General features: G+C 42.0%; 1 protein-coding gene across 10 annotated transcripts in view; it reads left to right on the top strand.

The window, feature by feature from the left end:
* Nucleotides 1-27,773, top strand: part of PIP4K (phosphatidylinositol 5-phosphate 4-kinase) — a 1,849,876-nt gene that overhangs the window by 1,193,205 nt on the left and 628,898 nt on the right. For 8 of the 10 annotated variants that reach the window (XM_067758108.1, XM_067758111.1, XM_067758104.1 and 5 more), the window contains one exon: nt 3,686-3,780. In XM_067758108.1, the coding sequence (XP_067614209.1) occupies nt 3,686-3,780 (95 nt within the window). Of the gene's footprint in view, nt 1-3,644; nt 3,781-27,773 lie in introns of all 10 variants that reach the window. The other 2 variants (XR_010947853.1, XR_010947854.1) reach the window with 1 other exon arrangement.

The raw sequence follows: 27,773 nt of genomic DNA, 5'->3' as shown, positions 1-27,773 counted from the left end.
TTTGCCCTCCCGGCGGTTGCAATAATAGCGCTATATAAAATAAAAATTTATATTTGATTGAGTGTAGGTCCACAACATACGAATTAAATAAAATTGGTAATTGTGTAGATTGCACGTCAACCCGAAAAATGTCGGGAAAGGTACCAAAAGACGCGTTTCGCAAACCTCTGAATATATTAGTTTTCCGCTCGTGGATTCACATTCCGCGTCCTTTGGCGCATTTTCCGACGTGTTTTTCGAGTTGACATCTAATCTACACAATTTCCATAAAATTATAAGATGCGCCACTTAAAATAGAAATTTCTATTTGATTGAGTGTAGGTCCACAACATACCAAATTATAAAACGCACCACATAAAATAAAAAATTATATTTGAATTAATGTATGTAGGTCCACAATATACGAATTAAATAAATTTATAAGACGCACCAATTAAAATAGAAATTTATATTTCATTGAATGTAGGTCCACTGTGTAATGCTGCGCTGCATTGCATTATAGCGCCGCATTGCATTATGACTGTGTAACGCTGCGCGGCATTGCATTATGTCGCCAGTAATACTAATCGGTACTTTGGATATGCTCGAGCAAATGGTAATTCCTGCTATGACCTACAACTTTATAATGAACTTACCATATTTTCAGAGGGAAACAAAGTTATTATTTGCTCTGAAAAGTTTGCAATATCTTTCATTGCCATGCATTCGTTTTTTTCGGTGAAATAGTTCACAATTATCCCAATCAAAGCTTCGCGATGACTGTCCAGCAGAAAGAAGTTTTCTTTGTGGTAATTAATTATATTTTTGCCTTTAGGCGAGGCATTCAGAATCTCCTCTAAGTTGTTTTGTGCTATTTCGGAATTTTTGAAGTCTTCAAAGGAAGTCATCTCGCTCCTATTCGAACTGAGAGGCGAAAGAGTGGGCGCCTAAAAAGATAACAATGGTATTCACGATCACGACGCAATGGTATTGCATCGTTGCATAGCAAAACAATGTCAAGGCATTTGCAGAATGCGATACAAAAAATCTATTGCATAGCTATTTATCGCATTGGAATGCAATGTTTGACATGAGTGCTGTCAGACGGTCAATATGGATCGTGAGTATCGTTAAGTATGTGTATTTTACCATCTCATGGTCAAATATGTGCGAACGCAAAGTGTGGATCACAAAAGCACGCAACACAGTCAATATTCATTGAAAGTATTGTGATCCGTGATCCAGATTTCACAATTTCTAAATATTTTTCAGTGAAAAGTTATTGGCAGAGAACTAATAATTTTACCGGGTCCCAAATATCTTTTTACAGAAATAAAATATCGGGTCTTCGCTTTAGCATTATGCATACCGAAGTCAAAACGCATTTTTCAATACCCCTCCCGACATTTTTTGACGATATCTGAAACAACCCCGAAAAATTGTTATTTTAAAATACCGAAATCCCGGGATTGCCAAAAATCTTCGGCGTTCGATGCCTTACTACACAGTCAATATGGATCGCAATCAGTGGATCACGTCATTAAATACTGAACGTCTGACAGCACGCTATCGAACAGCTGATTTGCTCATTGAATAGAAAGGGCGCTCACGATTCGGAAATTTACAACCCATATGCAATTAAACATGAATACCCCTTATTACAATCAGGCAAATACATAAACATTAAAACTTACTTCGTTTTGGCGCCAGTGTGAAAGCCGCTCCCTGAATTTTATTCTTAGCCCAATCTCTGTCTTTGGGAAAATGTCTGCCAAGTCAGCATCGTTTAGAAGACACATGCTTTCAGCATCTAAGCCACAATCTAAAAATTAAAAAAAAATCGTTTCATTAAAAAATTTCTAAATTGCCAAAGCAATTGTAAAACTCCTAAAATACGTCCAAAAATGTCGGAATAGGTATCAAACGACGCCATGCCCAGTATTTCTGCGCAGAACACTTTTTGCCTTATGTTATTACAACAACCACATGAAAACTTGCAACTTTGATTGCCAATATCTTTTCACAGAAGGAAACAAATACCAAACGCCTTCGGATTATTGATACCGAGGTAACACGAAAAATTACACAAATTACTTACCCAAAAATCTTTGTAAAACTCGTTCATCAAATTGCATCCTACCGCAAATAATTTCGCGTAAAGCTTCCACTTCTTTATTCTGAGAATAAACTAATATTTCTTCTGGGGTCTCAACAAATAAGACATCCGACTCTTGGTCGAAATGGGGCATAAGGAAATCTATTTGTTCGCCTATTTGGTTGGCACAATTTCGGAAAATAAAGTTTTGGATAATTAAAAATTCACACAGTTTTCGCCACGTACATATGCGCTTGTACATTAAAATCGGAATAATGTAAGAGGCAGCGCAGCCATGGCGGAACAATACAAGGTGGCCGCGGCTCGACATACATACACACGTTCCATGTGTTTTGTTTTTGTAATTCTTTGGTGTAATGTCAAAATCGTACTACGCTAGAGAATGTTGTGTCAAATGTTATGAAAAAAACTAGCAATCAGATACTTACCGACGCAACCTAGTTTTTTTCCGCCATGCAGCGCAGCATAGAAAAACGAACGAACACTGTTACCACATAGACATTTTTATCCAAAATGTAAACTAAATAATAAAATGGCTTGTTTAACTACTAAGTTAGTTTTTTTGGGGTTTGCACGGGTTTTCGCGCTTTACTTTTGATCGAATTGAGATATTAAATTTATGTTTCCAGATTCCTAATCTATACGTAAATACGCGTGTTTGGGTCTCCTATTTGATATATTTTATCAGATTTTCTGTAGGTACCCATACACTAAACTATGAATTTCCTTTAGGTTCTACTTTCACAGTTGTGATCTGTACGACCCCCTTTACCATTCCCAGAAAGTAGTTTTTCCCAAAGCGTGATGTTCTCTAGTAAAGTTTCTCCAATATGCCACAAACAATAATGTTTCTCTTTTTCGATAAGAGAACTTTGGTACTTTGGAACTTTTAGCCATTTTACCTTACCAATACTGGCAACACTGACCACGACTTAACTTCTGTTCTTTTGAGAACAAAATTCTGTTCACAATCTTTGATGGGGGACAGATGACGGTCGAAAACAACACTTCTTCGTGTTAAATCAAACCGAATTTATGGTGAGGGATACACACTAATGTAATTCTAATGCAGAAACAGTTCATGTTATTTTAACCATACGATTCATGTTAAAATGTTCGTGTTGATTTTTCGAAATTGTTTTTGCTTTCCGTACTAGAGCTGTTCATGTTCATTCAACATGATTCATGCTAACTAAAAATGTAAGAAATTTTTCTGTGTGTTCAAACGAACGCGTATCACCGATAGGTTAAATAGAGTTTAAACCTGGCAGCTCGGCCGCTTAAGCTCAGCTTCAAAAACTTCAGTTAAAGTAGACTGAAAAACTGCAGAATGAGTTTAAACGTAGTTTGACTGACAAACTGAGTTGAGCTTGCACTGAAAACCTGGATCTTAGTGCATTATTTTGGTTTTAGACACTTTTATTACTACCCCCTTTCAAGTGAGTTTCCTTTACACTGCAACTAAATTCTTCAACTCTATGCTTTTGTGTTGTATGTATTGTTCACAGAAAACGGTGAACCAAAAACTAATGCAGATATTTTTTTTAAGTACATCAACTGGACAACATTTTGTATGCTTATTTATTATAGATGGACCTATAATACCCCGCCCGACTCTCCACAAGGTGCGCAATACAAAGAAATAGTTTATGAAGTTGACATCTACGCCATTCCAAGTACTGAAGGTAAGGAAATCATCTTCATATAAAAAGGATGTATGTATGTGGCTATATATGATAATCTTCATGATATCTTTGGAGCAACCTGGGCCCGTATTACCTTTAATGATCAGTGACTGAAAACCATTTTCACCCAAACGATTAACATGCAATTGTCAAATTTTTTCTAAAAATGATAATAAGTTATGGATTTGACCAGTACGTTTTGTCGTTAGTTCACATTAATCCGATCCACACTTCCAGAGATATTCAGCCGAATTCTAAACAAAAATTCCTTGCGAGTTTCTTCCCTTCTCCCATTCCTCGTATTCTAAACAAAAATTCCTTGTGAGTTTTTTTACTTCTTCCTTTCCTCTTATTCTGAACAATGTTCGTAAAAGCGGAAACCGGTTATGGGAGAAAAGTTGGTATTATTAATGTGAGTGGGAGGGAGATTTCTCTGCTATTTCTTAGGAGTTTTTTCACTTGTTAAATTAAAGGGAGTGCATCAAAGTAGTTAAAGTGAACTGGTTCTTTTAAGAAAGAACACTTATTTGTACAAATTTGTGCTAAAATATGTACATTCTACCACAATATTCTTTTCTTTAAGTCGAAATGTATATCATAAGCAGCTGAAGAGCTCTTGGTATTGTAACGAAGCTTTCCCCTGAGCCCCGATGCTTCTTAAATAGTTGCTGGGGTATACTCGCCCTGTCCATGGCTCCACACATTAAATTTATGGTTTGGGGCCCTTTTCCAAGTCGTACAATTCGCTTTATTTAAACTTACTTTACACTATTCCCTAAATGTATTATAATTAATATTTATTTCATATACCTCATTTTTCATTCCCTTGTATTTGTACTGAGCAACGGCCCGGCCTGCTTTTTAACGGTCTACCCGAGGCCCGCTGGTGTGCCTTCCCGCGTGTTTGCTTGCGTTGGTTTCCTATATTACTTATGTTGGCTAACGGTCCACCCGCTCCCGATCATAACTTTTGAACCAATGAAGAAAATTTAAAATGCAAATGAAAGCCAATTATTTGTAGTTTTATTGTGTGAAAGTTCAGAATGTCACAGATACAGTGTGCTTCCAAAAAATTCGTCAAAGTCGAAAATTTTTAGAAAAATGCAAAAACAAAATGTTTTTGGTAAAAAATAAAAAAAATAAAATGAGATTTGTCTTATATTGACGTATTTAAGCATTAAATAAGATAAACTAATGATTTTGATAACATAGCGTGGCGCTGCCCACTTATGATAAAAAGTTGTATCTAAGTAGTCACGTAATCAATAACTACCAAAATCGATAGACGTATTGTTTCTTTTAAATGGCAATACTCTTATAAAACTCAAATGTCCGTTTTTGGTGCCACAATAACAAGGTGCTTCAAAATTAATCGTAAAATTTTACATATTTTTTTTTTTAATTTACAAGCCAAATATGAATTTTATTAATAACTAAAAGTTATTGATAGTGGTTCAATTAAATTTTATTTGAGCTAAAGATTAAACAGCCAACGAATTTTGGAAAATGGGAGTGGCACTGCCCATTTATGCTAAAAAGTTTGATCTTAGTAACCGCTTTACCAATTTGTACCAAACTCGATAGATGTATTGATTTCTATAAAAATTTAATACTCGTTTGAAGGCGAAATGCCTAAGCTTTAAAATAAATTTGATAAACTTTAGAGAAATGCAATAACGAAAAGTATATATTTATAAATTACTAAATTAATTCTTTTTTTTGAAATAAAGATATCTATGTAATCTTATTTTTCAGTAAAGTAACAAAATTGATTAGTAAATCTTTTTTCCATTGTTGTGAGAAACTTATTTTATCTTAACATAGTCATCGTCACTGGAACCATTTCTAAGCTATACGCATCTGTAAGATCTTTTTGTGTTCTTACATACCTCATAGATGATATGACTGGATCAGAAGAGATAGCTAACATATTGAAAAGGTCTTCGTTTTGTCTAACTCGTGATACTTTGCAGGTGTTCATACATCTATATCCTTTTTAATCCTTTATCTTAGATTCTTGAGCTTCTTCCTACAATTCTCCTAATGGTAAGCACTGGTACTCTATTAAATCTTTTCCATGTGCTGAAATTATATGTACCGTTGGTGTAAGTTTCTTCTCAGGATACTTTTGATGCAGCAACTCTGTAGTTTTAGATGCATATTCTCCAAATTTGGGTCCATTAACTGGTTCACGGCAGTTTAAAATATTTAAAATTACTCCCAATTTTTTCACAATATCCCTATCAACTCCTGTTATGCGAGCAGTCACTTCATCGTTTTCAAAAAAACTTCTTGAGGAGTTACCATCATTTGTATTTCCGTATCCATACTTTGGACAGTCAACTCTAAGGCCAATCTCTTTATAGAATACATTCTGAATTATTTTTTTTCTCCTGTTTTGTTTCTCCTTACATGTTGTATTGTCGTCGAAAACTTCTCCTTGTTGTGGTAGTGTATAAGCCAGCTTAAAAGAAATTCCATACATCTTATCCTAGCATGCAAAGGAGATATTCCATACTCATAATTTAGTTTGTCAGTTATTGAATCATCAAGATTTTCAAGACCCCTTCTCGTATTTAAATAATATCGGGTGGCACAATATAGTTGATGACGGACGTGGATTTTTCCAATATTCTGAAGCTTCACCTTTTAATCGTAATGGAACAATAGTAGCCATAAACATATTACTATCTGTAATTGTTTCATCGCCTACATATATTCTTTGTTTATATGCGCTTTGTCCTGATGATCCATCACAGCCCCACTTAGTTATCAAGGCTAGCTCCTTTGGCAGTGATTTCAACTTTTCTTCAGTAAAACTTTGAAGGAGTCGTGTAGACGTATGATCCATTTGTAGCTCAATTTCAGCTGATAATTCGGTTATTTCTTGGCTTGAGTAATTTTTTTGTATCCAGGTAAAATATCGGCATTACGTTGCAATAATGACTTACGCAATATAATATATTTTTTCTTCGTTAAACCGATATCTATAAACAGCGCCAAAGCTTCTTCGGGAGTGTATTTCCTAGGTAGCGCATTTGGTGGTGTGGGAAAGTTGTTTTTGATCCTCGTCAGTCGCACTGGACTTGCCACCGCAACTGCTTCTGTTATATGAGACTTCACGTTTTATTCGTGTTTTTTATATTTAATAACCAGTGCTTCTGAAAGACGAGTCGTGGCCATAGCTTTTGAGGTATCAGACAGTTTCCATTTCCTTGTGTAGGTAGAATACTCTTCTATGGGTTTTGTTGGTCTCCCTCTAGTTGGATTGGTTGACGTGCTAGGCGTTTCTTCATCCAAAAAAGTTTTGTCAGCTAGCCACTTTTCATTCTTACTTAGAAATTTTGAATTGTTACGATAGACGTCCTTCCATTTTCTTTCTATCATAATGTATTGTAAACCAATTTTTTCTTCCAGGCCTTCCATTTCTTTAATGCTTGTTTCACTCGCTAATTCTCTCATAATAGCCTCAACGAAGTCCCGTCTTGACTTTGTAGATTTAAACACCGCAAATTGTTTCATGTTTTCTACATACATATTAGGACTGGGTTCGAGTGTTTCTGACTAAATAGTAATCTGTGAACTATATTTCAAAATACTATTCACTTTATTTAAGTAAACAGAATACTTAGTTCCATAATCCAAAAGACGAATGATAATGTGCATTGCATGATGGATGAATTTCAGGTATACAATTCGTAACTAAAAAAATTTATGTTTTTAACAAATTCCAATAACAAAAACGACCTTACGGCCGTACTGAATAATATATACCTGCTCAGGCGCGTATTTATGCCCAAGGTTGTTTAACTTTATTTGGTGTAAAAAGTGAAGTTGCAGCTGGACGCAAGTAGACTTTATGAATTTAGGTAACTGAATATTTCACAAATAACTACTGTTAATTTGACGGAGCACATATTTTAACATTTTTTTTTTCCAACAAAGTTTTAAAAAGGGCCTAAAAATAGGCATTTCGGAAAACAGGTATATCCGCCAACTTTTAACAAAAAAAAAAAAAACAATTTTTTTTTGTTTCAATCCTAAATAAAATCATCTTTAATTGCTATACAAGAAAACGACAGCTGGCCGCCTTATTTACTCACAAAACTATTTTAAATACAACGAAAAAGAAGAAAAATTTCAAATTTTTCCCAATGTTGAAAATTGGTCAAATTTGAGCGGCTCTACCTGGTAAACTATAAAAACAGTTATATATTCTTGATCCCTGGAAAATTCTCTATTAGAAACATGTATTAGATTTAGCGAACGCTTTCATAATTTTTTGGATTTTTGCCATGCTTTAACGGCAGAGGCGCCACTGTGCGCTGGTTGTCGCGGTTAGTATTCTGTCGTTGAGGACGCTCGGTAGTGATGGGTATTGTGGACACTCTGTTGCCATTTGCGCTGTTACTGCGCTCGCTGTCGCGGTTGTTATTCTGTCGCTGAGGACGCTCGGTTGTGATGAGTATTCTGTCGCTCAGGAAGCTCTATTTTGATGCGATGCTGCCGATGTCGACGCCCTATTGCTGTTGGCGCTCTGACGGAGTGAGAGCCCCCGCTATTGTAGGTCATCTCGCGGTCGACTGTGATGGGTCGGCGGAGCGCAGCGTTAGGCATATAATGAGCGGGGAAAACTGCAACACTAAAGTGCGGCCCAGTCTGCGTCTAGGTCGGGTGGTGATGTCCCGCATTTGTTAACACCTATTTACCGGCTATCACCATCCGCTCGTAGATCCGATTATTATCCACAGCGGCGGGCGGTATCGTTTGCTGGGCAGCGATGGCTTTGATGTAACTACGGGTCACCTCGTGGTCGACTGTGGCGGGTCGGCGGAGCACAGCCTTAAGCGTATTGAGCGGGGAAAACCACAAAACTCAAGTACGGCTCAGTCTGCGTCTACGTCGGGTGGTGATGTCCCGCATTGGTTAAAACCTATTTACCGGCTTTCAGCATCCGCTCGTAGATCCGATTATTAACCACAGCGCCGAAAACAACCGTTTGATGAGCGGGGATAGCTCTGTTGCTGGCGTGGTTAGCTGCGTTAACGTCGGCGTAATAATCCTCGTTTGCTTCTCGTTCACTCGCTCTGTTGCTGGCGTGGTTCGCTGCTTCGGCGTAATAACCTTCGTTCACGTCTCTTTCACTGTGTTCACTTGGTTTGGCTCAGTTCACGTCTAATCTGAATGATGATGTCTCACATTTGTTATACCGATTTGCGAGCTATCACTCTTCAGCTTAGATCCGTTTGCTGCTACAGCTCTGTGCTGACTGCCTGCTTTCCTGCTGTGTTCGTCCTATTATTGAAGATGTGTTTATAATTTTTGTTTGTTCGACGACATGTTGCGACCGTGTTGTTACGATCGGTCGTGCTTCGTTAGAAGCTGTTATTGTTGTTGTTGTTGTATTAACAATAGAAACTCTAGTTGTTGTTGTCATATGACTTGGATGTCTTGCTGTTTGATGTTACTGTTCAAGTTGGTATGGCCTAGTTTATTGCGTTGTGTATTTGCGTGCTTGTCTTGATATAGATATAATATGTCTGTTGTGTGATCATGTTGCTGGCTTCGCTCAGCCTGATGTTTCGATGATAATGTTGTGTGTTGCTGGCTTCGCTCAGCTTTATGATGCCGTAACAATGTTGTGTGGGCCAAATTTAGTGTCAGCATTTGGTCCTCACGCCCCTCCCCCCGCCCCCCAACTACGGAGGTCGAATACTCCCTTATTTATCTCGTATATGAGCTATATTTTGGCGTATTGATTTTTTATAGATTTTTATAGATTCTCATCTTTGTTGGTATTTTTTTTTTAATAATTCCTAGGTTTGCGTTTGCGTTTATCGATTCTTTACTCATATATTTTTGCCCTCCGCTAGCTCCCTCCACCATTATCCTTCCTACGGTGCAGGTTGGTACTGGCTTTGGAGACGTCATGGTGCGCGTGGGGTTTGGTTTACTGATAACTGGTGGTATCTCTCCGACGATTAATGATATAATGACCAGTGACATTGGTTGCTGACACCTTCTTTAACAATAAAACAAAATTTATTTTATGTTGTATGAGGTGGGTTTTGTCTAAGGCTGGAGTGACGCTCAATCAATCCAGAGTTGAGTAAAGGTCTCTCAAACCCCTACTGAATAAAAATAAGCGTCGGGATCAGCACGGCGGCTGAACGGCGGTAGCATAGCGGACAGCCTACGGTCGTCGTAGCAGCGGCGGCATCAGCACGACGGAAGAACGTCGTGATGGAAGCAGCGGCGGCACCAGATGGGCGACGATGCGACAGCAGCAGCGGTGGGCTATGGAGCGTGTACCAGGGCAAAGGCGGGAAGGGAGGTATGCTGGTAACGGGTTTACCTGGGCAGCGGTTGGTTGTTCTGGTAGGGGTAGTCGTGGGCGGGATCGGACGTTAGGGGTAGTCGTCGGCGGGATCGGACAGATCGGTGACCTACGGCAGACTGCGAGGACTCGGTTAAAGCTAGCTCCACCGCTGGACACCCCCGCCTCACTACTTGCACGCTAGATAGAAGGTGCGCAAGGGGGCGGGACTGTACCAGCCGAGTCACCGTAGATCGATCCGTAGTTGGGGCGGAAGTGCACCTTAGAGGCACACCGGTAGGCCCATGTGCGCACGCATCGGTTCACGGCCGGAGCCAAAGCCGTGGAGAGGGGGTGGTGCGATCGTTCGAGCTGCGGGTCACTCCTCACCGAACCAAGGCGACGGAGGCAGATAGTACGAAGACACCACTCCTGTCATCCAGGCACAGCCAGGGGTGACTCGCGTCACGGCCGCACCCTCTTCTCCCCAGCTCGCTAGTGGGAGTGGTCAGATATGCCTTAGGCACCCGCTCCGGTCAGCTTACTACACCAGATATGAGGGGAGAGGGGTCGCCTGGTCGTTCGGCGTCGTGCCAATCGACACCTGGGTGGGCGACGGAGGGGAATAGTGTGAAGACACCACTCCTGTCGTCCAGGCCAGGTGAAGGGTGACCCGCGCCATGACAGCGCCCTCCTCCGGTCAGCTAGCTAGCCGGAGTGGTAATTATGTATTTAAAAAGACAACAACTCCCACTGGCTCACCTGCGAGGACTCAATTGCTGATGGAAAATTCGCTCCTTTTATACGGCCTGCGTTATAGAGCACTTAGGAAATGCACCGCTACTTTGGCACTTCTGCATATTGCCATTTACTGCCGATCGTCGTATGGTGGTTGCCTTGTTGCTGTAACTGCCTGCCATCAGCTGTATACTATACTATATGAGCATAGTTTCAGGCGCAAGTAAGAAAGGAGGTACAGTGGGGGTTATATTATTGGAACGCAACGTTACAGTCCCCCTCCCACTTCGGTTGACGGAAAGTTGCTGTAGGGAAAGATGGATCTTCAGGCATGGCCTTGGTATTATGCAGGTGTGCATGTGTGCGACACACTTTATTAAATATTTTTTTCTCTTTTTCTAAAAATATACAGAATCATTCCACTTATGTATATCTAAGAGAATTAATTTAGAAAAATTTACATCTCAGGTTTAATTCGTGTGTACAACATAAAAATAATTACAATTTCATTGTGCTTAAAACTCACAGAGTATTTAATTAATTTAATTTAATACCTAGCTTGTGATCATTCTTCTTCTTCTTTTTGCTTTCTTTGACACCTTGGAGTTGTTCCCATCTTCCTCCTGTTGTGATTTCATTATGATCATCAGGTATGGCCCGAAAAAATTGGTACCCCTTGAACTTTAACTCGGTTGGCTGGCCACTGGTACTGCTTTTATTGCGTACGATATATCTGGTTTGGTGTTCTGTAACGGGCAGCGGGAGGGCGCATTGCATATCGCGTTCCTCGCTCCTTTTCCGTACTCTTTATCGAAGCTGTATTTTTGTATAGCCGCGTAACGGGGATAGAAGCGTTGTTTCAGCGGTCGATTATGTTTGAGGATGGTCTAATGTTCAGCTGCAATGATTTGTCAACGGTTTTGTTCAATCGCTTCTGGTGGTGCGCTGAAAAAGTTTCCTGCTCCGGTTTTTTACCATTATTCACGTGATCCCGGCTGGTAATTGCACATAGTGCGTCTAGCTCGGCTGATCTCCTGGTCAAGGTTACTTCTAACGGCTGGCCATCTAGCGTGAGGGTGATTCCCCTTTCCCGTAGAAAGTCCATTCCTAAGATCATCCGTTCTGCCAGGTTCGGGAAGACGGACGTCATTGTGCTAGTTTTTCCTCCTTGCTACACAATCCTCGCTGGGTAGGAGTTCGAGCTATAGACACACGTCTGGTCTGCTAGTTGTATGCTCCGCTGGTTAAGACGTGGTTTGATGTTGGTTCTCTCCAAGTGATTCCGTACTGACTCGTCGACGTATGGTATGCTGGCGCCAGTGTCCACTAGTGCGTGCACGCTCATGCCCTCGATGGTTACTGGAATGTAGAAACGGTCATCCACTTGCATTTCGACATTAGGCTCGCAGGCTGGTGGTTCCATTGGCTTCTGTGACCGCACAAATGATGCTTGGTGGCTTGCTCTCATATAGTTTGATGGCGCCCTGGGTGTGTTATAATCGGTGGATTGGCTGGTTGAGCGGCATGGACAGTCCCTCGAGAGGATGTTTTCTTGTCGACACTTGGGAAGAACATTCTTCAGAGGCCCTGCATTGGAAGTGGCGGTGTCCGCGTTCCTTGCAGCACCAGCAGCACCCTTTGCTATCGTACTCCGTTTGAAAATAATACAGGCTGTGGACTACCACTTTGCCCTGTTTCGCTTCCACGATTTTTAGAAGCTCATACTCCTCCATTATTTCCAGGAGCTCGTCGATCATCCTTAACTCGCTGCGCTTAAGGAAGAGGCGGTATTCAATGCGTAGGCCATTGTAGATTCGCTCGAGGTGGTCAGCGTTTCCAATGCGAGGACGTAGTCCTTGGCTATTTTTCGGCCTAGTTGTCTGCGTTGTCGGTTGGACCCCCACTCCAAAAATTTTGAATTTACCTCAAACAAAAACTTTCTTATAGCCTATCTTGCTCTTTTTTCACAATTGAACATACCTATATTTACATTTCTTATCTTCTTCAAACCATGAAGCAAACTTTCCAAGAAAATTAACTTTGGTGTAATTCTCTTGAATCCATCTCATACAAAGTTTGATACAAAAATTCGAACTTTACTGCAGCATTCATCATACAATCCCTCGTCTATATTTACTCCCTCCCTAAAATAGTACACACGTGGTCTAAAATGGCTTTATCCTTTTGCTTTTTGTCACGTTCTGCAATCCACCCCTCAAACAACTCCCTCTTTTTGATCGTCATTATATCAAAAGGGGGACCTACGGGGATGAAGAATCATTTGAGTTATATGCAATAATTTTGAGTTATTGTAGAAATTCAAAAATTATTGTGGTACAGCGTGGTTTGAACTTTCGGCAGGCTCTTCTTTTCACGTTTTTATATATTTTTAGCACAAAAATAATACACATTAAAAAACTTACAATTTCGTAAAAAATACTCAACGAATAAAATTTTGAACACTTGCAAAATAATATAACTACGTGTAGATTTTGCATAATCAAAAAAAAAATTTAGCTTTTGTTTCACCACAAAGTTTTATTTAATTTTAAACCAGTTCTGTAAATTGTACTACTTAGCGCGTCATCAACACCTCACAGTTTGACAGCAGATTATTCAATGAAGCAAAATAATTATAAGAAATGATAATTACCGCTGTACTGTGGATATTTTGAAAACAAACTGCATTCAAATTTCAAAAAAAAAATTACTTGAAAACTTTTACTTTTATTTTTACTTTTTCGCGTCGTGCGGTGTGCTTGTTACTTCTGGTGGTGTGTTCGTCGAACCCGCCCCGGCAGTGTTGGTGATTGTTGTATACGCCAACGGTCGGCGTAGCAGCTGCGGGATTAGCACGGCGGCTGAACGGCGGCAGGATAGCGGTCGGCGTGGTAGCGAAGGATGGAAGCAGCCGCGGCACCAGATCGGCGACGATGCGACAGCAGCAACGGTGGGCTACGGAGCGCGTACCAGGGCGAAGGTGGGAAGTGAGGTATTCTGGTAGCGGGTTTTATCTGTGCAGCGGCTGGTTGTTCCGGTAGGGGTAGTCGTCGGCGGGATCGGACGGATCGGTGACCTACGGGAGACTGCGAGGAATCGGTGAGTGCTGGCTCCACCGCTGGACACCCCGGCCTCCCTACTTGTACGCTAGTTAGAAGGTGCGTTAGGGGGACGGGATACCCTGGATCGATCCGTGGCGGAAGGGAAGTCCACGTTAAAGGCACGGCGTGCACGCATCGGTTAGCGGCCGAAGTCAAAGACGTGGAGAGGAAGCCGTCCGGTCATTCGGGCTGTGGGTCACTCCTCGCCGAACGAGGGCGACGGAGGGAGATAGTGCGAAGACACCAATCCTGTCGTCCAGGCCAGGTGAAGGGTGCCCCCGCGCCATGACAGCGCCCCCTTCCGCTCAGCCCGAGCTGAGGGGGAGCTTGGTCATTAGGGTGTCGTGCCACCAAACACCTAGGTGGGCGGCGGAGAGAAATAGTCCGAAGACATCACTCCTGTCGTCCAGGCCACGTGAAGGGTTAAAGCGCCCCCTTCCACTCAGCTAGCTAGCCGGAGTGGTAATTATGTCTTTAAAAAGACAACCACTCCCGCTGGCTCACCTGCGAGGACTGAATTGCTGATGGCAAATTCACTCCTTTTATACGGCCTGCGGTATAAAGCACTTAAGAAATGAACCGCTACTTTTGCACTTCTGTATATTGCCATATACTGCCGATCGTCACACGGTGATTGCCTTGTTGCTGTAACTGCCTACCATCAGCTGTTAGTTGATGACTATATTATATGAGCATAGTTTCAGGCGCCAGTCAGAAAGGAGATTCAGTGGGGATTATATTATTGAAAACTACGTTACAATTGGATTTTTTTTTTCGTTCGTTGTTTTCCCTTTTCCTCCGTTGACTTTTCGTAGTTGGCCTATAACTGGTGACATGTGCCTCAATATTTTGTATGGACCATCGTATTTGGGCGCCAGTTCTGCTGCTGCTCTGCCCTTGTGGGACTCGTACCTGTTCCGAGGTTTATTTCGTCGTAGAGTGTTCCAGGTAGTCGTGGCTGGCGACCCTGTATAAGAAAGGCCGTACTGTACCCTGTTGAGGCTGTAACGCTGGTGTTTATGGCAAGCTCCACTTCGGGCAGGAGGTCGCACCATCGGTTATACCTTGAATTGGTGTGTTGTGCTATAACCCTTTTAAAGTTCCGATTAGCGCGTTCAGTAGGATTCTCTTGGGGTGTATATGGTGCTGTGAATTGCTGTCGTACCCCGATATTTTAGAGGTAACGTTTCCATATGTTGCTGGTAAATTGCACTCCGTTATCGGAGATGAGTATTTTGGTTACGCCGAATCTTGCGATGATTCGTTCTCTGAAACGCGGCGGAGGGCCTGCGCCGTAGCTCATCTCATAGGAATTAACTCTACCTGTTAAATCACGAGTTGATTTATATTTTAAATTCAATGATATGCGATTTATTCAACCTTTATTGGCCTTAGTCTAACATATGTAATTTAAATTTAATTATTTAACTTTACTTTAAGTATTGTATTAATTCATTAGAAAGAAGATTTACAAAATATAAAATCAAATTGCTAACCCTTTGAAGTATTTGCAAAGTGAAACTTTAATTTAATGAAAAGGGGTTTAGTGGAATTGTATGTGATACTTATGTGTGGTTGATTGTAGTTGTTGTTGGTTAGGATCCCGTGTAGTTACGGGAGATGCTCCGCCCTGTGAATTGCTGATGAAAAAGAGAAGGAAGTGGAAAAGCGACCAGCGCTTATATATAGATTTTAAACATAGGAAGCCCGTTCCAATGACTTGTCAATTAATAACGAATAACAACTAGTGCATTCTGCACATACATGTGAGTCATGTGGGGAAAACTGCGGGAACGTGAGTCACCGCAATACTCATTGACTCTTCACATGAACGTGAGTCATGGAAGAGTGTTTTAAGTGGAGCAACTCACTTAAACACTAAACATTTGCAATAACATGGTATTACTGCGTGTGGAGCGTGGTATATGTCCAATGAAATCGATGCGGACGGTTGCGAATGGTTCCTGTGCATTACTTAGAGATGCCCTTCGTTCTGAATGCATTTAACAATACAAAATACACACGCACTTATAGACCACACAAAGAGCTAAATGTATCGACCCAAATATTGATGCATTCTCAGCGGGAGCTCACCAATGGGTTACTAATGCTTGCACATGCATATTGGTTTACATTTGTCAATTCGTCATATTAACCAACATACTTATCGATCAGTCACGTTGACCGACATAATTGTCTGTCAGTCATATTGACATCGAACCATTTAAATACAAACGTAAAAACGTGCCTAAAATAGGTCGTTCCAATATGCTGACATCGCATACCAAAAATGTTGTAAACCTAGTTTGTAAGTGTTAGTATCTGTAGAATAAGAATATTTTATATAAAAGGAAAAGTAATTTCCAAATAAACAACATTGATGATCTTACTTTCAACCAATCAATGTAGTTTCATTTACATGGCGATCCTGCCAGTGTGATCAATAAGTTAGCAGAAAATTTGCCAAAATAAGCAAAAACGCTAAACACGATCACACTGAAGGGCGATCCTGCCAGTCTAGATCAAACATCAGCAAAACTAAACAGCCAAATATCTAGCAGAACAGAGATCCTGCCAGTTTAGATTTAAAAACCGGCAAAATTACTATTTAAAAATCAAATCGCTAAAAAGGATCTAACAGAAAGGAGACCCTACAAAATTTTAAAAGTTATAAATTAAAAAGTTTATCTGCCACAAGGCAAAAGAAATAAATTCTGTCAACGGCGTAAATTGTTTACCATAAAGGAGCCCAAAGAGGACGAAACCACAGTGCATATGGAGTAAACACATCACCTTGGCAGCATAAGAGCTGGAAAAATAGGACTAGCAGCACTAAAATACATATTAGACTGGCAGCGAAGTGAAGTGGAATATTAACTATCCTGACTGGCAGCACGACTGGCAGCAATTTTATGTATTAATATAGTTGAGGCTTAGAAAAAATTTGGCGGCCTTAAGGACGCTTAACCAAGACAAAAATTAAAATTTTTGCTTAGGAATTTTAGGCTAGAATTTTTTTTCCTTCGTGTGTTGGATTGTGAGAAAAATTTAAAAAAAAAAATGTTTCCTTTTAAAAATACCATCATACTGTTGACGTGTAAAGACGTGTTTTTGCTTGCTCCGTGTTCTTGATACTTTTGTTTTGTACTTTTTTCATTTTTGCCTGTTTCTAAATATTAAGGAACAAATGGATTCTTTCTGCGATAAACGCGACAAGCTTTTTTCAAAAAAAGATAGCCTAATTGTACCATGCAGTGGATTTTATAGAAAAATATTTCATCGCGCCTGCTGCGAATTCATATCGGAATTTAATGTGGATCGGTTTATAAAGAACCGCAATATTATTTATATGTGTGGTGAGTGCTTGAATGCACATGATAACCTGAACAAAGCCTACGATACCGTCCTAGTTTCCCTAACATCTGGATTTCAATCTATAATTACTACACTTGAATTAAGATTTAAGGATTTGTGCACACAAATTGACGAAATTAAGGCAGAAATTAAAGCAAATAAACAAAACAATAACACCTACACCAACAACGCCAACAGTAATGGAAGTGCATTGAAACAATAGTTGAGGGAATGAATACGCTGAATGATTCTGTGAGTTCGCTCAATGCCGCGCACGCATTGAACAGATATAGCTACAATTGCGCGCATATACCACAAGCTTCGTCGGTGACTGGCCCTCTCACTCCAACGCAAACTCAGCCATACACAAAGTGCCAATGTTTCCCTGCTCGCTCCCCTCACTCTAGTGCACTTGCAGTTAACAGTGGCACCGTGCCGTCAATTATACCTGTGAGCGCTGCTCCTAAATTTGATGATATTGGCAATGCAACCAAGACTGCTGCTAACACCGTCGCTATTATCAGTGTCTCTTCAATACCTGTTTTACCTGTTGTTTCTGCTGTTAATGCTATTTCTACGGTTACTGATGCTGATGTCGAAATTGTCTCTGTTAATGATATTAATGATGGTGCTGTTAAAAACACTGCTGTTGCCAGTTCTACTGATTTGGACGGTGACTCTTCTCTTTCCGCTTCTGCGCAATTGCCTAGTTCTGCGAACAACCATGACATTGCTAGTACTAGTGCTGCTAGTCAAAATCTTAATCAATTGGCCAATGCAAATACTCCTCGGAGGGAGGTAACTGCCGTTCACCCTCGCAAGACTATCTTCCGTTTCAAGGCTACACGCTTCGTTCAAAAGCTGATATCGTTAATTATGTATTTAGTAAACTAGGTGTTGCACCAACCAGCAGCATTAATGTATACAAGTTCTTTTTCAAATATGATAGAGATATATCATCGTTTAAAGTTTCGGTTCCTGACTTATACTTAGATAAAGTGCTGGATCCTTCGTTTTGGCCTGTTCATTCTGTGGTGCACCTGTATACCAAGAAGCCGAGCAGCCACCCTGTTAAGGATTCAAAACACATACCAGAGCTGTTAGGTTAGGTTGAACTGGACGGTCCATGAGGACCTCACATAGACTGATTGAGTCCGTAGTGTTACCGGAAGTTTCTTTTAACGACCAAACGGAAAAACCCTATCAAAAACCAGGACCTATGTTATAAAAAACTTCCGTCCTCTTGGCAAATACTAGAAGCTTCCTAGGACTTAAGCCACTTGCTGCTTCTAGATCTGACAGCTGCATAACTCCTAATAGCTGGAATCTTAGCCTGACAAGTGCAAGGAACGAGCACAGAATGTGCCCGATCGTTTCCTCCTCCAACTCGCACTTCCTACATCTGCTATCACTGACCAAGCCTAATTTAAAGGCATGTGACGCCAGAAGGCAGTGTCCAGTCAGAATACCCGTCATGAGTCTAAAGTCCTTTCTTTTTAATAATAGAAGCAACTGTGTTTGTCTAAGGTTGTAAGACCTACACATAATCTTCGACACTTTACAGCACCGCGCTTGAACCCACGCGTTTCCCTGGTCGATCATGTGCACCTCTCGCCTTCGCTTAATCTCGCCCAATATAGTTGGGACGTCTATGGAGCAAGCTGCAAGGGATGCGCCTTTTTAGCTAGTTCGTTCGCTTTTTCATTCCCATATATTCCCATCCCTGGGACCCAATATAGATGTATGCTTCTTCCTGTCCCGATTATCTCCAGAGACTGCTTACAATCTAACACGCATTAAGATGCTGTGCTATGCGAGATTATTGCCTTAACTGCTGCTTGACTGTCAATATAAAAGTTAACACGGTTGCAGCTTAAGCTATTCTCTTCCAGGGTTTCTTCTGCTTTGGGTACGGCTAATATTTCCGATTGGAAAACGCTACAGTAATCCGGCAGCCTGTAGGATCTGCTTATTTCCGGAACAGCGCAGTATACCGCAGACCCTACTCCTTCCACTACTTTGGAACCATCGGTGTACACATGTATCGCCTCGTCCGCCATTTGCGTACCCTTGCGCCAACCGTCCACCTCTTTTGTGGCCTTAAGATCTCCCTCGAAGCGCAGATAGGGAATCAAGTAGTCTGTTCATCTTGTGATTGATGACGCTATACTACTATGGCCATATGGGCGGCGCTCAAGCTGCCCCGAAGCACCGAGCCTGGTTGCGGTTGTTAATGCTTTGTTCTTTGCTACCAGGTCTACAGGTGGAATGTGCAGAATGGCATACACTGCAACCGTCAGGGTTGTTTTCAGGGCTCCCGTAATGCTAAGCATCGATAGTCTGCATACCCCCTCTAATTTTTTGAGGTATGTTGTTTTTTGTGTGGCTTTCCACCAAAAAAGAACTCCATAGTATAGAATAGGGCTTACAATCGCTCTAAAAACCCAATGAGAAAGAGAGGGCGATAGGCCCCACGTATACCCCAACATTCTTTTACATGCATAAAGTGCCGTTGAGGCCTTCTTGACCCTCTCCTCCACGTTGAGCTTCCATGACAGATTACTGTTTAGGATGATTCCTAGATCCTAACTTAGGCCTGGTCCAAATAGGGACCTTGTACCTCTTTGTAAACAATACCATATCCGTCTTCTCCGCATTGACTTTCAACCCGACATTAGATGCCCATATATGAATACCCCGAAGCGCCCGATCCATCCAAGAACTAATCGTTTGGAAGGCACTTTCCACTTATGACAATTGCAACGTTATCTGCGTAAGCCGTAAGTTTTACGTGTCCCTCATCGAATTGCCTGAGCAGATGGTTGACGACCAGCGTCCACAGCAGAGGTAATAGCACCCCTCCCTGCGTCTGCCCCTGTCCACTGATTTCGTGGCCTCGTACAATCCCCTTTGTGATGTAATCTTTCTGCAATTTAACATGCAGCCGATCCAGGCAGGATGTACTTTAATGTAATTAAGACCATCCATAATCGCCCATTTTGCAACATTATTGAAAGCCCCGGCAATATCCAAGAAGACTCCTAGAGCATACTCCTTATATTCCAGGGATTTATCTATGCTTATTACCACCCTATGCAATGTGGTGTCTACCGACTTGCCTTTGGTGTACGCATGCTGTGATGTGGAGAGCAGCTTTTCATCCACGTTGGACTTTATGTACACATCTATCAGCCTCACAAAGTTTTTGAGCAGAAATGTTAAGCTAATGGGTCTATAGTCTTTGGGATACACGTGACCGATCTTCCCCGCCTTTGGTAGCAACTCAAGGGATTCCTCACCATTACGTGACCATCCCCCGTTCTCTTTCTATATTAGTCCCTGGACTATGTTTCCCTTTGCTAGGACTTTTTTCAACCGTGCTGTTTCGCTGGAGCACTCTATGTCCGTACAGAAGCTTTTCCATGAGTTTCTCTTCGCCCTGGTAATTTCACGCTTGTAGATCCTCAGTAGATCCCTGTACTTGTCACGACACGCTTCGCTTTCCACGGTCTTTGCGAGCTTAAACATTTCTTTTACCTGTCTCCTTAGAAGACCCAGCTCATTGCTCCACCATGGCGGCTTTGCTTTTCCTCTGAATCTTCTTAGAGAACAAGCTTTGTTATACGCAGTCATAAGCGTCCTTGTTAGGAATTCATTCTAGTTCCAGTTCCTCTACATTAGCAACCTCTTTGGGTTGTCCCAGTTTTGTTTCTACATGTTTCTGGAATTTAGTCCAGTTCGTTGACCTAGGGTTTCTAAGGGTTCCTCCCTTCTCTACCCTCTTTAGGGGGATGCTGAAGCTGATATACGCATGGTCGGAGAAGGATGGTCTATCAAGAACCATCCAATCATACCTTGATATATCACGCTCGGAGCTCAATGTAATATCCAGAACATTTCTGGATGTTGGACCAATGTATGTAGGGACATTTCCACTGTTGGCTATCTGAAAATTGGTTTGCAGGATGTAACAAAATAGAGATTCGCCTCTCTCGTTCGTATCTGTTCCTCCCCACGCATTGTGGTGCGCATTTGCATCTGCGCCTTTGACCAACCGCCCTTTGCGCCCTTCCTCCTGTACTATCCTTTTGCATTCCATCGATGGAACGTCCGCAGCACAGGCCATGTAGCAGGACGCCAGGGTAAATGCCTGCTTATTCTTTTGCTCAACGGCCACCGCTACGAGATCCTCAGTGGTGTAATTAGGCAGCATGTATGAATGCAGCTGTTTCCTTAACATTACTACAGCTCGCACCCGTCCTACCGTTTGCGTGTAGTAAACGCCAAACCCGCGCGCGCTAAGTCCAGAAACCCTTCCCCTCGATGAGAGCCATGGCTCCTGGATCAGCGCCACGTCAAACGAAACCTCCTCAAGGGTTAGGAAGAGTTCGCTCGACACCGCTTTACTGTTTTGGAAGTTTAGCTGTAGGACTCGCAGCACCATTGGGCTGTTAGTCCCCCTCCACCACCTTCGTCTTGACGTCGTCGTCCTCACCTTGCCCTTTTGGTTTAGAGTATTCGAGGCTCCGTTCAGCCTCTCGTGACTGTTGTGCCGGGTGTTCCCCTGTGCGAGTCACAGCACCATTTAGCCTTGGTCGTCTTCTAGCACGTTCGTGGTGACGTCGGGGACCTCCTCCTGTCTTTTTTCCCTTAGGCTTTTGAGGTCCTTTTCGGCTTCGCCCACCTCTAGCGTGTTAGGTTTTTTATCCTCGGGACTTCTTTTCCTGAGTCGCATGTAAATTTTGCCAGTGCCAAAGGACATTTTGCCAAGCTGCGTGTACAAAATATCCTTCGCCTGTTTGTTTAGTTGGAAGATGTAGAACTGACCATCCTCGGTAGGCCGAGATACAGTAAGTACCTTCCAATCCTGTGTCGGTATGTTCGGATTCTGATTCTGCAGAAGTCGCAGTGTATCCTCCGACTTCATCACGCATGGTATCCATACCTTAACTTTTGTTACCGTGGGGATTTGCGCTTTATCCACCACCTCAAGCCGCGCGTTTATGCCTTGCCTTTGGAGGTTTGGAACCACTTCCTCCAGCCACCGCAAGCTCGCGATGCTGTCGCACGCTATCGTCTTCACACTATTATACCATCCCCCCGAATCAAAGGTTGGAAGGGGCTTACTTGGTTGTTCCCGCATCATCTTAAGCATTAAGCTAATAAGCTCCCTTTCCACAGATTTCCACCTTTCAGTAGTCATTTGTCCGAAAGGACTGCTACGATCAACCAGCGCCACAGTCAGTGACTGCTTTGCCACATCACTCATCTTTTGGCAAAAGCAGGAGTCTCAGTGTTAACTCCCTTTGGTATCTCCGAGAAAGCCGGAGTCTTAGCGTTAACTCCCTTCAGCGCCTCCGAGAAAGCCGGAGTCTTAGCGTTATCTTCCTTTGGCGTATCTCCTACTTCCGTAGTTGGAACTTCCCTCTGACTCGCAGCTTTCGAGGTAGTTGCTACCTCACTATTGGAGCCCATCTGTCTTACAGCTTTGGGCATACTTGCCTTGTCTATGCGACTGCCCTGCCTCGCGGCTCAGTGACTGGGGCCTTGCTGCCTCTTGAAATCAGGCTTGTTGCCTTCCTCCGAGCGTTGTCTCTTCATTCTGCCATTCGACGCTTCTTCCTGGTACCGGTTGCAGAACCGAGGGTTTCTCGCAGAAAACGTTTTGAACTGCCTTTGACCTACTTCTGCCGCCTCATGGGCCCATTCTAAGCGCTCTATCTCCACTTATGTTGGGTCGACCACTACTCCCAAACGTTGTACAATTCTTAGTGCTGCACGGTACTGCGAGAGAGCTCTTTTACTTTCTCTGCTCCGTACCCTTCTCCACTCTTCTACTCCATTTTCATTTGTGTGCTTCTCCAACACGGAGTTCATTGAATCAGCACTACTCTCGCTCCCCGAGTCCGACGCATCGCTTAATTCGTATTTTTCGTCCTTGGATTGCGACTCAGTCCTCCTCTTTACATCGTCGTTATTACAATCAGGTAATGAGGCGTTAATCTTGGTCGAACGACCACCTGCCCGACAAGGCGGGCTCAGCGGTCCAGTATTATATACGGGGAAAGAACCGTCCGCCACAGCAGCGCCCCTTACTGTTGTATTGCCATAAATACTTCCCGAGGTGGACCGGTATCGGGAAGGCTCCATTCGATTACAGCCGAATTTATCCCCTGGCTGCAATTCGTTCAATAGGCACGGTCCGCATAACACCCTGGGTTAGGGGGCTGGCAGTTCTTGGTCACCGACATCCCGCCGCCCTCCTATGAGGCGAAATGGCGTAGATGTCAGTCCTAAACAGATCCGCCTCATAGTCGGGCGCTATGGAGTTCGGCTCAGCCGTCACACCAACGACAAGGTGCCTACCCCAGTAAGGGACCAGAGCTGTAGTAGTGTCACAATGAGTAATGCTGTTGTTCGTAATTTAAATTTTAATACTATCTCATCTTTAATGAGGAGTACTCTAAATATTTTTATTAGAATGTTAGGGGGTTAAGCACCAAACTAGCGGACATGTTCTTTCAAAGCCATGATTGTCTTCATGATGTTCTAGTTTTCACTGAAACTTGGTTGAAACCGATTGTTTTTAATTCTGAAATTTTATCTGATGCTTTTAAGATTTTTAGAAAAGACCGGCCGGGCAGAATTGGTGGAGGAGTCTTGATTGCAGTTCGCACTAGGTTTTCTGCGGAGGTGGTGCACTTCGCTAACTCTGACGATGTCGAGTTGCTCTGCGTGCGTGTTAATCTGTCTTCAATGTATGTATACCTCGTAACAAGTTACATTCCGCCACAATCTGATATTTCCTTATAATTGAGGCATTTGTCCATAGTTCAATCAGTGGTTTCTATGACCAGGTCCTCTGATTCTGTGGTGTTGCTTGGTGACTTTAATCTGCCTTGGGTGTCTTGGATCGCATTGATTGTTTTCTGGTTCCTGCATCTTCCCGTGCTATCTTTTACGATTTTTTAAACGACCTAGCTAATGCCGGACTTTATCAATTGAACAATGTTCACAACAAATTTGGTAAACATTTGGACTTGATATTTGTAGATGCCACTTCGAGGTATTCTGTAAATTGATGTGATCCGTTTGCTTTGCCTGAAGATGTCTATCATCCTGCTCTTTTTTGTATTTCGAATCTCACGATCTTCCTGAGCATATGTCCAAAGTTGCGTGTGAGACTCCTCGCCGCTTTCTATTCAGGAAAGCCAATTGGTCCGAGCTAATCAGCGAGATTTCAAAAATTACCTGGCCTGAGTACAACGGGGATATTGAAGTGAGTGTATCTCATTTTAACAATGTGCTTCACAACATTTTTCACAAATGCATAACTTTATCGGACACCTCGGCAGCTACATCAACTGCTTGGTGCACTAAAGAACTAAAACATCTGAAAAACCAAAAGACGCGTTCGTTCAAGCGATACAAACTATCTGGTACAAGAACTGCCTATGCTGCTTACTCTATATTACGTCATAAATATAATATCCTAAACAACAGTTGCTATGAAGAGTACATTAGTAGAATTAGGAGTCAAATTTTGTGTAACCCTAAGGCGTTTTACAGTTTCGTTAACTCGAAAAGAACGACTAAAGGATTTCCTTCTACAATGAAGCTTAAAGATCATACTTCGAACGATTATGCCATAATTGCTAATATGTTTGCATATTATTTCAAATCTAACTATTCGAATTCATCGGATTCGGTGGCGTCAGATTATATATTTAGTTTGTCCCCACTGAATTCGGCATTAGTTCCTTTTATTAGTGCTGAGGATGTCCTTTGGCATCTGGATAATCTGAAAATATCATACAATGCTGGACCTGATCAAATTCCGCCAGTTGTGCTAAAAACGTGTGCACAATACCTATATCGACCTCTAGCTTGTTTATTTAATGCCTCCCTGAAGCAAGGGATGTTTCCTATGAAGTGGAAAGAGTCATTTATAATTCCTCTCCATAAGAGTGGCAGCAGATCTTGTGTCACAAATTACAGAGGAATAGCTAAACTCAATGCCATTCCCAAGCTGTTCGAAGCGATTGTCACAAAGCAACTGGCGTTCAGCCTATCTTCGGTTATTGACTTATCACAGCACGGATTTTGGAAGGGAAAGTCAACAGTGTCCAACCTTCAAGAGTTCACGACCCTTGTATCCAATAGCTTTAAATCTAACTGTGAAATTAATGTTATTTACACAAACTCGACCGGTTAGGCTTTCCTCCTTTACTTCTCTCTTGGGTTTCTTCTTATTTGAATAAACGTATACAAACAGTTATTTTTAACAACTGTTGGTCCAAATTTGTCAATGTTACTCCTGTGTTCCACAAGGTAGCCTATCCGCTCACCAGAGGATAGAGCACTTCTTCAGTTGGATCTGAACAGCCTAGTTGTATGGTGTAATGTAAACCTCATGTCAATAAACCTTCCGAAGTGTAAGTTTATGGGTTTTACACGGAAAACCTTTAATTCCCATGAGTATGTGATTGAAGATTATGTTATTAAGCAAGTCACCAACTTAACTGACCTAGGTGTCACAATGGACCCTAAGCTTGATTTTAGGTTACATATAGAAACTTGCGTTAATAGGGTTAAAGGTCCTTTGGCGTTTGTGAAAACGTGGTCTAAGGAATTTAATGGTCCGTACGTTACCAAAACTCTGTTTACATAATTGGTGAGGCCAATATTGCAATATGCTTCGATAATCTGGAACCCACGTTATCAAATTCACTGCGATAAACTGGAATCGGTCCGAAAACAGTTTTTGCTTTTTGCTTTGAAACACTTGCCATGGGACACGTCAAGGAATCTTCCACCGTACTGCAGCCGGTTAAAACTATTACAGTTGCCTACATTACAGAGCCGTAGGGAGATTCTTAATCTCTTATTTATAGTAAAACTCTTAAGAGGGATAATAGCTAGCCCATTTCTGCTTGACGAAATTAAGTTCAATATGCCAGTCAGACCGTCTAGATATTTTCAACAACTGCATATAATTACATGCAGATCGAACTTCGAAATGCATGACGCACTTCGTGGTATTTGTCATGATTTCAATAATCACTTCAAAAACTTAGATACATGCGATCCGATTTTCAGAATTAAAAAGTATCTGCTTACTACTCTGTGCGTCTTTGCATTTGAATGGCTTAATACATAATCTTGGAAAAAACCCGTGAAAAGAGAATCGACACACATCACCTCTTCGTCGACTTTAAAGCCGCCTTCGACAGCACGAAAAGGAGCTGCCTATATGCCGCTATGTCTGAATTTGGTTTCCCCGCAAAACTTATACGGCTGTGCAAAATGACGTTGAGCAACACCATCAGCTCAGTCAGAATTGGGAAGGACCTCTCCGAGCCGTTCGAAACTAAACGAGGTTTCAGACAGGGTGACCCCCTATCGTGCGATTTCTTTAATTTGATGCTGGAGAAAATTATACTAGCTGCAGAACTTAACCGCACTGGAACAATATACTATAAAAGCGTGCAATTACTGGCATATGCTGATGACATTGATATCATCGGCCTAAACACCCGCGCTGTTACTTCTGCTTACTCCAAGCTGGAAAAAGAAGCGGTAAAGATGGGTTTGATGGTGAGTGAGGACAAAACGAAGTACCTGCTGTCATCGAGCAAAGAGTCAGCGCATATGCGCCTTGGCAGCCACGCTACTGTTGGCAGCCATAATTTCGAAATAGTAAAAGACTTCGTTTATTTAGGAACCAGCATCAACATTAGCAACAACATCAGCACTGAAATCCAGCGAAGAATCAATCTTGCCAATAAATGCTACTTTGGACTAGGTAGGCAATTGAAAAGTAAAGTCCTCTCTCGGCGAACGAAAATCATACTCTACAAGTCACTTATCGTACCCGTCCTGCTATATGGACCATGACAACAGCAGATGAAGCGGCTTTGGGAGTGTTCGAGAGAAAAGTTCTTCGAAAGATTTATGGACCTCTACGCGTTGGCGATGGCGAGTACCGAAGAAGATTTAATGATGAGCTGTACGAGCTATACGCAGACATCAACATAGTCCAGCGAATTAAAACGCAGCGGCTGCGCTGGCTAGGCCATGTTATGCGAATGAAAGATGATGCTCCGGCCAAGAAAGTGTTTCTATCGGAGCCCGCCTATGGAAGCAGAGGTAGAGGGCGGCCCCCACTCCGTTGGAAGGACCAGGTGGAAAACGATTTAAACTCCCTTGGTGTGACCAATTGGCGCCGGTTGGCGGAGCGAAGGAGCGACTGGCGCGCCTTGTTGGACGGCTATAACCGTTTAGACGGTTAAGCGCCAATTAAGTAAGTAAGTAAGTAAGTAATACATAAGTATACAGTATATTTTTGTAATTATTATTTAAACGTCTTTAAGTTGCCAAGACTTTTTGTTTGTTTTTTATACCTTACTATATTTAGTCTGATTAATTGTCAAATTTGTAGACTAATAAATAAATAAATAAATAAATAAATAAAACAAAATAAA

Source organism: Eurosta solidaginis, chromosome X (genome assembly GCF_040869045.1).
Source record: "Eurosta solidaginis isolate ZX-2024a chromosome X, ASM4086904v1, whole genome shotgun sequence".
Taxonomy (NCBI): Eukaryota; Metazoa; Arthropoda; class Insecta; order Diptera; family Tephritidae; genus Eurosta; species Eurosta solidaginis.
This window is presented reverse-complemented; position numbering and strand designations above follow the sequence as displayed.